The sequence below is a fragment of the Typopeltis vanoorti genome, chromosome 6, assembly GCF_054136105.1.
Source record: "Typopeltis vanoorti isolate ZY-2024b chromosome 6, IOZ_Tvanoo_1.0, whole genome shotgun sequence".
In the NCBI taxonomy this organism is placed as follows: domain Eukaryota; kingdom Metazoa; phylum Arthropoda; class Arachnida; order Uropygi; family Thelyphonidae; genus Typopeltis; species Typopeltis vanoorti.
This window is the reverse complement of record NC_143554.1, coordinates 45,058,375-45,070,714: the sequence shown is the minus strand read 5'-3', so window position 1 is coordinate 45,070,714 and position 12,340 is coordinate 45,058,375. Positions and strand designations below refer to the sequence as shown.

The 12,340-nt window shown below is 37.4% G+C and overlaps 1 protein-coding gene across 4 annotated transcripts in view; it reads right to left on the bottom strand.

The window, feature by feature from the left end:
• Positions 1–12,340, bottom strand: part of LOC150105417 (sugar transporter SWEET1-like) — a 161,261-nt gene that overhangs the window by 132,190 nt on the left and 16,731 nt on the right. For all 4 annotated transcript variants that reach the window (XM_090394790.1, XM_090394792.1, XM_090394793.1 and 1 more), the window contains exon 2: positions 8,251–8,328. In XM_090394790.1, coding sequence (XP_090250916.1) covers positions 8,251–8,328 — 78 coding nt within the window. The remainder of the gene's footprint in view (positions 1–8,250; positions 8,329–12,340) is intronic.

Genomic DNA, 12,340 nt, shown 5'->3' with positions numbered 1-12,340 from the left:
CACCATGTTGAACTCTTTTAGCTTGAATTATAGCACATGATTTAGAATAGATTCAACAAGGTGTTGGATTTCATCTACAACATACCAAGCATTCACCAAAAAGTCCTTTTACCTTGCTCAGATTTGATGGAAGAGTACTTTGCTTCAAGATCTGTTTTTCTAACATGTCCCATACATTCTCAATGGGGGTTTAAATCGATCCTTTGTGATTGGCAGGGAAGATGGTGGAAGTCACTGTCATGCTTGCTGAACCACTGCTGAACAATTCTTGCATGAATGACAGTAGCATTGTCATCCATAAAACAACTGCCACCTGCTGGATAAAAAGTCAACACAGCAGGATGGATTTGATTGTCAACAATGTTCAGGTATTCCTTGGAGTACATCCAACCTTCCAACAATATCAGGGGATCCGTTCCATACCAACAGAACATGCCTCACACCATCTCCAGGACCATGACTTGTGTTTGCAAGGCAAGCTGAGTTTACAGCTTCATGGGGCTCTGTCAAACTCTCTGTCTGTTATTGGTATGGAATAAGGTGTACTGTGACTCGTCGAACCACATGACTTTTTTCCAGCCTTCCAGCATCCAGTCACAGTGTTCCTGACACCACTTGCCAACAAACTTTCCAGTTTTTAGCAGAAATCAGTCTTTCCATATAGGCATATGATTGCCAATGCTGATCCTCTTCAATTTCCAGTACATAGTTTGGTGAGATATGGATCTGGGACAGCCTTCATTAAATGCTTCGGTCAATTGCTGCACACAGGAAGTTCTGTTGTCTGTACAATCCTTCTCAGACAACATGATCTTGTTCCTGATAGAGTGTCTTATGGCCACAGTTAGGCCTCTTAAATAAGCAATGTGGGTTTTTTTTTTCACTGATTAAATACCTGGGATATCTCAACTTTTAAGAAACCAGTCAGATCTGCTGTTTTCAAAATCATGTCTCCAGCAGCAGGCACCCACAATAAACTCTTTATTGAACTCCAAAAAATCCTTTGTTTTTCCCACTGTGATCAATACTATTGATGATTACTTACCAACAGTATTCTTAAAAAGTTGTCCAAGAAAAGTGGTGATGCACATGACCAAGTATTTTGCATATACAATGCGTGCCGTTTACGTACACCTGCATAAAGGTTTCTAATTCAGTAGCCTGTGTATGTAGATAAATCTTTTGGCCTGAACAGGTCCTTCAAATCAGATTATCTACTTAAATCTATTAGGAATTTTACAATGTGCCTGCAAGAATTTTACATTTCCTCAATCAAGCACTCAACTTCCTTACTCTTCTCTTCTAGTTTAGGCTGCATTTTTTTTTCCCACCATGACCAGGAGCTTATCTTCCTTCTCTTTGAAAAGCCCTTCTTTAGTCCTAGAAGACTTTACATAGAATTATTTTCTTATTTCCACATTTTATCACAGACTTGTCCTTGGTAAAATTTTTCTCAGTTCTGTCTTGAATGAACATTTCTGGTCACTTAACCATTAGATCTTTGCAAAATTTTATTTTGCAATTGATGGCATGAGACCAAGATCACATCTTACAGCCACTCATCTTTGTCCATTTTCATATTTCTTTATAAATTTTCTTTTCATTTCTAAATCAATTTTGTACAATTATGTATGGGTTTTCACTTTTTTCCAATCATGATTGGACTCTACCACAGCACAAAACACTAAAAATTATCCAGGTGCATGCATACATAAACACAGCATGTCCATGTTCAATAATAAACAAAGCAAAACTGAGGAAGGGACACACGTATACATCATGGGCTGTCTGCCTTGGGGAAGACTGCATTCAGGTGGTGTGCAAGTAACATAGGCATTTTACATAAAATTTATAGTCCTGTGTACTATCTAGAAGATTGAATGTAGAACCATTTTACTGGTGTTATCTCGAATGGGGAGATTTAAGACCTACAGAGGGACAGTCCCAAGAGGCTATTACCCACACTACAAGAAAAAAAGAAGTGGAGTAGACAGAAACCAGAAATCTTGCCATGGAAACCCAACATAGCAAAGCCACTTCAGGCCATCAATAAGCAAGGCAGTTGTGTTACAGTTGAAGTCATTCACCAGCTGGTTGGCATTTCCTCCAACTAGGAAAGACATTTTTATGGCAGCAGGTATGCATTTATGAATGTTACCATCTCGAACTAGTCTTTAACAAATTAGATTTCTGCATTATTCAGGATTATACTGTCTCTCCTAAAAGAGTTTCAGTAATGAATTTTATTTTTTAACAATGATAAAGGTCTTCAAAGTATTCCTCATCACATTGCAAGTAAAATTAATTTTGAAAGCACACTTCACTATTAAATCTAGCCAGCCTGGCTGGCCGATTGGCTACCATATCCACAGAGTGGATACAGTAACAAAAAGCTGCAGGTTCAAATCCCGCCATGCGCATGGATGTTTGTGAATGTCTCTGGAAATACTAGTGGTGGTGGTTGGTGATAGATGGCGTTGGTGTAGTTGTGGTCAGTTTGTGGATTGAGTGGTGGAGACAGAGCTGTAGAGCAGGTGCCCTGCCTCGATGAGTCTTTGGACTCCCTAGACGTGTCAAAATAATAATAATAAACTGTCTTCCATTCAATCTAAGCTAGAAGAAAGTCTTATCTTTTTTCTCTCAATATAATGACACTATATATCAAAGCTAAAAGGATGTGCTATAATTACACCTGATTTTTAGATCCTTTTTGCTTCATTTTTAGTGTATGTATTTCTGAAGACTCCATGAATAACTAGATGAAACAATTGTAAGCAGTATAAACCATTTCATTTTATTGCCAGAGGATTTGATGGTGACATTTGTTGTGCAGAAAACTAGATTTAATTTATGTTATCATTGATTTTTCACATCTCTGGCATGCTCTGCCACGTGGATTTTACAGAATAGTTTATTAAGGAGGTGGATTTTACAGGATAGTTTATTAAGGAGGTGGATTTTGTCAAGTGCCAGTTTTTCTGGATAGGATATGGTAGTTGAAGTGGACGTACAAATATGGGGACCATGTATAGACAACAGGTTGAAGGCTGTCTTTACTTCATGCTAGTTCAGTTGCTGCTGTTCAGTCCATCGTATGTTGAAGAGTTACAGCTTCTCTATAATCACAGTTGTCCTGGATGCTTGTGGCTTTCCAGAGTGACTATTTTTATGTGCTGCATTTACAGCCATTTTGCTATATGGTTATGATGGGGAGCTTTACCTCTTGATTATGCTTCTTATCATAGATCAGAATATTGTATGCCACAGGTTGATGACATGGATGTAATAAGGAAGTATCACCCAGCATGCATAAGATTGTTGGTCAGGGACCATCTCCCAAGAAGAACATCCAGAAATGGAAGGGACTTGTCTTTAATTCTATAGTGAAATATTTACATGGATGTAAATTGCTTAAGGTTTTTTTTTTAAATTTTTTTTTAATATTGCTTCCACTACAAAAGATTTATTTGTAAAAGTCTGGTAGATTTGTACAGTGGAAGGATGAAGGATTTTTTTTTTTTGCATAAATCCAGAAAACCTTCCCTAGAGACCAAACATGAAAGTTTTTCAAACCATTTCAAGTGTACAATAAGCAGGTTGGTGGCCTTGCAAAATCTCACATGAAAGTAATTCTATAACTTATCAAGGGTTTTGCAAGAGTCTTAAGTCAAGATAATACATAAGATGTAATATAAAAATTGATGTACAGTGTATATGTGCTAATAAGTTATAATACATAATATATGTAAGGTTTTGATATTGCTTGTAATCAATTGTGCCTCAAGCACAAAAGAAAGAAAGCTCTCATCATCAAATTCATGACATATAACCTCAAGGGGTGTACAGGATATGATAGTACTACATGAAAAATTTACACCGTTACTAACTTCCTATCTACAATTTTCCTCAAAATCAGGTCTATTACTTGTCAAGACACCAATATTATCATTATCAGATCTTATATTTCTGTCGTCTAAGGCACATTGTACTGTATCAATCCACCTATATCTTGGTCTTCCTCTGGGTCGTTTTCCTGCCAACCTGGCAGAGAACACTTGTTTTGCTAATCTTTCCTTGCCCATTCTGTTTGAGTGACCATACCACCTGAGATTAGCTCTGCTAACGAATTCCTGGATGTCGACAATGTCAAGTTCTTTCCTAATATCCTCATTTTTAATATGATATAGCCATTGATGCCATCTGTTCACGCTTCTAATCTTTCTCAGGACTCTCATATCTGCGGTCTCTAGTCTTTGGTCAAGTGTTTTACTTCTGCCCCCAGCTCTCAGATCCATAAGTTAAAACAAATTCCAAATGAATTCAAATTCATATGGAATTTGAATTCATTCAATTCAAATTCCATATGAATTTATTCAATTGACTTCCCACCATACCAGCTTTGTTGATTCTGTTGTCTATTTCCATATTTAATTTACTATCTTCACTAAAAATTGTGCCTAAGTAGCTGAAATGTTTTACTTGTTTCACAGATTCCCCATTCACAACACAGTTGACATTTTCAACAATTCTACCTATTTTCATTGTCTTTGTCTTTTTAATGCTGACCTTATTACAACAGTTATTCAATTTAGTCAGGGAATCTTGCAAACTTGTAGTGGATTTATTTAGAAGTATAACATCGTCTGCATAAAGCAATTCTGATATCATGTTTAATACCACTTTCCTTCATAATGTGATCCATATAGATAATGAAAACTTTCTTTGTTAAATAATGAGTCAGAAAAAAAAAAAGTTGTCGGGATTAATGAAGAACAAAAGGAAATTCCTGAAGCGAAAAGTCGTAGTGACTTGCAAAGGTCAGAGAACACCAAGAACAAAGACTTCAAAAAATGCATGCAAAAGTGACATCAACATACCTGAGGGTGAGCAGAAAACATGCGAAAGTAAGGACAAAGATTGAAGGATATTTAAGAACCTTGTGAGTGGGAAGAGGGTTTCCAGGTTCACAGCGCTTACTCTTCCCTGTGACCATAAGCATCTCCAGCCAGAAACCAAAAGAGAGGCCTCGCCGATGTGGTCCCATAACTCCGAGGATATTATCCTGACTGAAGACCTCCAGTCGTTAACGATCGAGGAAAAGAAAGAGGAACATCACCAGCAGTCTGCATCGAGCCACCACAAGGGATGAAGTTCACTTGCCGCAACATCCTGAAGAATAGGAACAATGCTATTAACAAGACAGAAGAAAGGGACAGGACATCCTAACAGAACTTTCACTGAGTATAAAGAACTGTTTGTGAAGGACAATCTGTAAGTAACTGTGATAAATTAATACTCTTGTGGCATAGAGTATCTGTATGAATATATGTAATGAGCTATTATTTTAGTAATGTAGAATGTGTCAGAAGGTTAGCCTCATACTGTCTGAGAGTGCCTTCAGTTTACATTAATGCAATGTTCAAGCCCTATGAAGGCTTAGAGTCAAGATTTAGAAAATCTAGGAAGGTATAGATATATCTATTTGATGTTTAGACTGTATATGCATTTCTCAGTTTTAATAAATAACTTGTAAACAAAACGCTCATCTGATATCTGTCAATGCATTATCTCCAAAAAAAAATTGAGAGCCTGTGTGCCAGGGATAGGTTGTCACAACTGACTTCAAGTTGCAATAACATAAAGAGCAAACTTCGGTTAAGGTTTTGAATCTCTGCATTTTAATTAATCTACATTCCAATTCCTCACTCTTGGAAGTGCAGTCTGGCTGGCATAGTCGAAAAAATATATAAATTTTGCCAGATTGCATAGCGTGAGAAATTGGATAGATCGTGAACATATCAGAAATTAATATAGAGCAACTGAGTAATGATAAAAAGGGTAAAAACTTTAGCTCTATGCAACATTACAAATATATACATGTATATAACATATAATAAGAATGTTTTCAAAAGTTTACAGTCTGGCACCAGACAAAGAAATTCATCTGCCACTTCAAGATAGTCGCTAACATCCATGTCCACAGTGGAATTCAAACCTGCAGCCTGTAGGTTGGAGAGTGGATACACTAACCACTTGGCCCAACCAGGCCAGCAATTAAGTAGCCTCTAAATTCTTCCAGTAGTTCCTTAGATCCTGACCAAATGATAAAAATGTTGTCAACATACTGAAGCAGGATTATTGATCTTTTCTGGCAGTTCTATAAAACTTGTCCTTAAAGTATTGTGTAAATAAGTGTCAGTAGGGAAAGAAACTACCTCATCAGCTAAACCCAGCTTTTGTTCATGGTATTCATCAGCAAATTGATAAAATATCCCATACAGACAAAGTTTGAACAGTCTGATGTTATCAGGAAGGAATAGTCCCTATAAAGGATATTAAATTATATGGGAGCATTCATGAAGATAACAATATCAAGGCCTGTCATGAAGTCTGATAGTGCCAATGTTAAAATACTTTGTTTTCTCAAGGAGATACAAGGAATTTTTCACATAGGATTGTTTTGCCTATATGTAAGACAAGCAACCATGATAGATATTTGAAAAGATTAGAAGTAAGTGAATTCTGGGCATATACAATGGGGCATAAAGGAATATTGCATCCTCCTGCAACTCAGTAACAATATCATTGACATAAAGATTAAAAAAGCAAAAGTCCCAGTACTGATCCATTTGGAGCCCCATTTGTGATTTTCCTCTCACTTGATACCACTTTCCCACACACAACTCTCTGATATCTATCAGCCAACCAATTTCCAACCCATTTCACTAACCTGATCTACACCCATGCATTGCAACTTAAATATCAACTTATGTGATACCCTATCAAATGTCTTTGCAAGATCTAAAAAAGGCAGTATTTATCTTTCCCCTCATCAACTGCTCTTGTAACTTATTATAAAAGAGAAGGAAATTATTGAAAAAAGAGTGTGCTTTGACAAATCCATGCTGACCTTCACAGATAATGTTACCCTCATCTATCCAATTTTGTGTACAGTCTCACTAATTTCTCCAAAATCTTAACAACCACAGGAGAAACACAACTGGTCTATAGCTTTATGCCAGCATTCTAACATCACCCTTTGTCCAATGACACTATCTTACTCTCCTTCCATTCACTAGGTACTTTCCCAGTAGCTAGACTTCCACTGAACAGCCAGGTCAATGGAGTTGTTCAGTTCTTTAGCACAGTCATAAAACGTTATTATTATTATCATCATCACAACCGACCTCCGTGGAGTCAGTGACTCATCGTGGGAGGTACTCACTATTGCATACAATGCTCATCCAACCATGTCTTAAACTGATTCAATGTGTCCACATCCAAAACACACTCAGGCAATGCATTCCACTCACCAACCACCATCCATAAAGAACTTGCTTCTCACTCCTTTGCTCACACCCTCCCTTATACAGTTTCCAGCAATGGCCTCTTGTTCTACTCCCCTCTATGAAAAATCTCTTCCATGTCTACCTGATAACAACTCTTGACCAGTTTATATGTCTCAATCATATCCCCCCCCCCTCTTCCTCCTATTTATGAGGCTCTGCAACTTACATTCTCTCAAACTGTCCTCATACTCCACATTCCACTATTATTCCTCTACTTTTTTCTAATCAGGTAAGAATTAGAACAGCCAAAGAGCACCTACCCATATACTGTTGACTTTAAACATAATGAACAACCTTATCATCTTTCTACATTCCATCCACCTCTTTTCGTTGGAACAAATCTCCGCTCCCTTCCATACTGTTTTTTCCTTTAAAAAACATCAAAAAATTACTTCTTTCTCCCTAGCCCCCTTACCCACATATGGCACTGTTGTGTTGTAGATCTGTGACCTTTCATGTGTGGGGTTCATTATATACATAAAAAATTCAAAATCAGCACAGCATCTGACTGCTCTCTCACTCTTTGCAATTGTCTAATCACATGTGCACATACATGCCCAGAAATGTGTACTGACATCAAACTAACTTGATGTGACTCGATGCCACTGACTTCTGAGGAATAAGACATTTTTTTATGCAAACTGAGGGTGATGGAACAATATGAATGCTACTGGTACAACACATACAATTATGTTAAAATCACCTCCTCTTATCTAAATGGAATTGAAGTTTATCATAAACAGTTACTATTATATATATCCATTGTAATCAACAACCATACAATTTTAATCTAAATGACCTGTGCTTTAGCTATAAATCATATTTTTAAATATGAATGATAATACTAATTAAAATGATAAAATATACATGAATAAAACCATTTGTATACTATTTAAGTTACCTCACAAAGCCAGAAATAAAAGGAAAAGGTGGTATATCAGCAGTCGATTTCTTCTGCCATATCTTTCTACAAGTATGTCTATAAAAAGAGGGAAAAATTATATAATTTCTTGTAATTAAATTGTACATATATTTTCCTTTGATGAATTACAGAACATACATCATTAAAGTACATCAATGTGAGCAACTATTGCACATACTTTTTTTTTTTTTTTTTTGCAAAATTCATAATATACTGAACATTAATAGAATTCATGTTTTGTCTTTTATTAAAAAGAAGCAGAGATGGGCAACTTTAAGATCAACAATGTCCAACCTACAACATTGGCTATGTAAAGGCCAAAAATGTGGATGAAGGAATAAAGATATATACTACAATGGTGATAGACTACAGGCGACTAACAAAAGAAATGGACAATATCACACCTTTTTGCTCAGCTCGGAGAAAAATTAAAAAGTGGTCCTCTGTGGCATCTGTGAAGACATTGATACAGAAGATATAGTTGCTGATCTTAATTTACAGGATCTAACTCCAGTTAAGGTCAGCAGAATGTACAGATCCAATAAATCTCCCATGCTGTTAGTACTCGTAGAGATCCATAACATATATAAAAGTATCTACAACTTGAAAACAATCTGCAGGCTCATTGTCACACCAGAGCCACTCCGAAAAAGAGCATCTTCTGGGCAGTGCCCATAGATGTCAAAAGTTTGGTCATGCCCTGAATTTAAATGTTTGAAATGCAAGGACAGCCACCCAACCAATATCTGCACAAAGCCGAAAACAACCCCGGCTAAATGTGCCAACTGCGGTGGCCCCCATCCTGCCAACTACAAGGGATGCATTCGGCACCCAAAAAATAGACGGATGGAATCAGCCAACCAGTCCTCTTCCTCTTCCTCTAGTACAAGAACACTTAGAGGCCCCTGCACTACAGCCAGAGGCTCAGCATCCACAGTCAGAGACCTTCAAAGATAGAGTGAACCAAAAGCAAACAAGAAGTTATGCTGACGTGGCCCATACAAACAAATCAGCACCTACAAACCTAACAGCTGTTATTACAGCCTCTCCAGCCAACACGCTTGTCAAACCCTTCAGCAACCTCCACCAAAAGATTTCTCCGTGAAACACAGGCCATCCTCACAGTGCTAATTGATGAGTAGAAACAAACTCGTTCCAGCCTCTTTGCAGATCATTGCATGGAATGCAAATGGCCTAAGAAACAAAATTCTGGAGCTTCAAGACTTCACTAACAGATATCAACCAGATGTTATATTAATCTGGTGAATCACATCTAAGCCCCTCAGATAACCCTAAAATAAGGGGTTACCGGTTATACAGAAATGGCAGATTGGTCTACAGAGGTGGCAGCACTGCCATCTTCATTAAAAATTACATCAAGCACAATTCTGTGAACAACCCTCCAACCACTAATCTTGAGATCACGGGCGTGGAGGTGTTCACCAGCTCGGCTGGCAGACTGAAAATTTACTCTGCTTACAATCCACCCCTAAAAACTCTATTACACTCTGACCTGAATGCCATCTTATGCGCCAGAGAACCCACCATTATAGCAGGGGATCTGAACTCCAAGCATCCTGCATAGAATTGCAGATCCACCAACAAGAATGGTTGCATCCTTTCCAACTTCATAGGATCACACAATGCTGTTGTGGCAGGCCCCACCAAACCAATTCATCTTAGTACGTTTGGAACTGCAGACAGATCACATCTAAGACTGCGATCTTAGATGTGATTCACTGATATAGCTATCCTGCAGGATATTAATCTTCAATACAGCCTAAGATCATTAAATGAGTTGTCATCTGATCACAACCCAATACTACTTCAGATGGGAAGACAAGAATACCTGTATCCTCCCCCTCATTCCTATATATCATGGGAAAGATTGTCGGAAGTGCTCAGGGATAGTATAGGCCCTGTTCCTCACATACGCACAAAAGAAGACATAGAATTTGCAGTTACAAGCCTCTCCCAACTAATTAACTCTGCCATAATGGTAGCCACCTTCTACAAATCTGTCCACAAGCCTGGTCATTTGCCTGAAGACATTATGAACTTGATCAGGGGAAAAAACAGAGCCAGGAAAAGATTTCGTAACACTCGTGTGCCACAAGATAAATCTAAACAGACTTACTGGGACTGTGAGAGATGCACTCAAGGCTCACAGAGACCATCTATGGGAAGAAAAGTTAGCCTCTATCTCACCTACTGATCACTATGTCTGGGGATTACTAAGAAATATCAAAAACAAAGGCAAATCTCTTCCCCCAATACTCTCTGGCCAGGGCCTTGTACACACTGATGTGGACAAGGCGGAGACCATGGCAAGAAATTTAGAAGAGCAGTGCAAACCTGCATATGGAAATCTAGACTTCAATCACATATACAAAATTCACAGACAGGTCAGACACTCACTCAAACTTCCTGATACCAGTACTGACCACATTGCACCCACATCACCTGGTGAAATATATAATATTATTAAAAATTTAAAGAACAAAAAAAGCTCCTGGACCAGATGGCATTTCAAACAGGGTATCAAGCTGTTGCCTCGAAAAGCTGTAGTGCACCTGACCATTATAATAAATGCAATCTTAAGATTTCACTATTTTCCTTCCAACTAGAAACTGGCTGATGTAATCCCTATACATAAGCCAGGCAAAGGCCCACACCTACCGCAAAATTTTCGTTCAATCAGTCTTATCTCCAACCTGGGCAAGGTTGCAGAGAAGGTCATCCTCTCACGACTCCAAATCTCAGTAAATGACCTGAACATCCTCCCTAAAGAACAGTTTGGTTTTTGGCAATGCCATAGTACTACCCAGCAAATCCACAGAATTGTGGAATACATCACCACCAGCTATAACTGGCGCCAGTGCACAGGAGCTGTTTTTCTAGACCAGGGGTCTCCAAACTATGGCCCATGGGTTAGATACGGCCCGCGATATGATTTTATCTGGCCCGCCAATTGGACTAATTTTTCAATAAGAATCCACAAAAAAAAAAAAAAAAACGGGGTGTTGATTGATTTCAAATGCATTCATTAAAATTGTGTTCAAAATATATTCCCGAATAGCAAAAAGTAACCGTAATCCAAGTTAAGGTCTTTCTGACTGTAAAAGGTCGGTTAAAATGGACTAACGAAGAAAAAAAAAATTTTAAAGAATTCAAAACGAAATAAAAAAAGTTACATCCGAATAAACTTTTTTATCAACAAAAAAAATTTATGTCGCACGAAATAAGAACACTTAAAAAAGTCGGTAAAAACACGGTTAAAATGAATTAACGAGCAAAAAATGAAATAAAAACAAAATTTCCGATCTGTATTCATTGACAAAAAACTCCAAGTTATACGAAATTTAAAAAAAAGTTACATGTAAATTGTCAGTGTATATTCGGTTGAAAAACTAACGACTAGCAAAAATTTAAACAAATTGTTTCCGGAACGGAAAAAAACGATTTCGGCTATTTCAAAAAAAAAAAAAAAAGTATCAGTTCGCGCGTTGAAATTGTCGTGATAAGAGTTTTTTTGAAATAAATAAAAAGTTATAATTATTTATAAACTTATTCTCTTTTATAGGGTTAACATGGATGGGAAAAAGAAAAGAAAGAAAAGTTGATCATGAATGTTGCGTGTTTAATGAAGAATGGGGCGTAAAATACTTCTTCGTGCAATCGAACTCAAAGGATAATGCTGTATGTCTCATTTGTAAAAACACTGTTGCTGTGTTGAAAGAATACAATACACGCCGCCACTATGAAACAAAACACGTTTCAACATTTTCGCAATTTAGAGAAAATGAGCGTTCAGATAAATTTCAATCATTATGTCGTTGTTTTGGTTCTCAGCAAGGCTTATTTACGAAAGAAAACTCAGAAAAGGAAGCCTTAACCTTGGTAAGCTACAAAGTTGCTTATGTGTTGGCTAAAAAAGGAAAACCATTCATCGATGGCAATATCATCAAAGAATGTATCATGGAAGCAGTGGCCGAGTTATGCCCAGAAAAAGTTATTTTTAAAATAATAACTCTTTCGCCAAATACTATTGCTCGTCGGGTCGAAAATA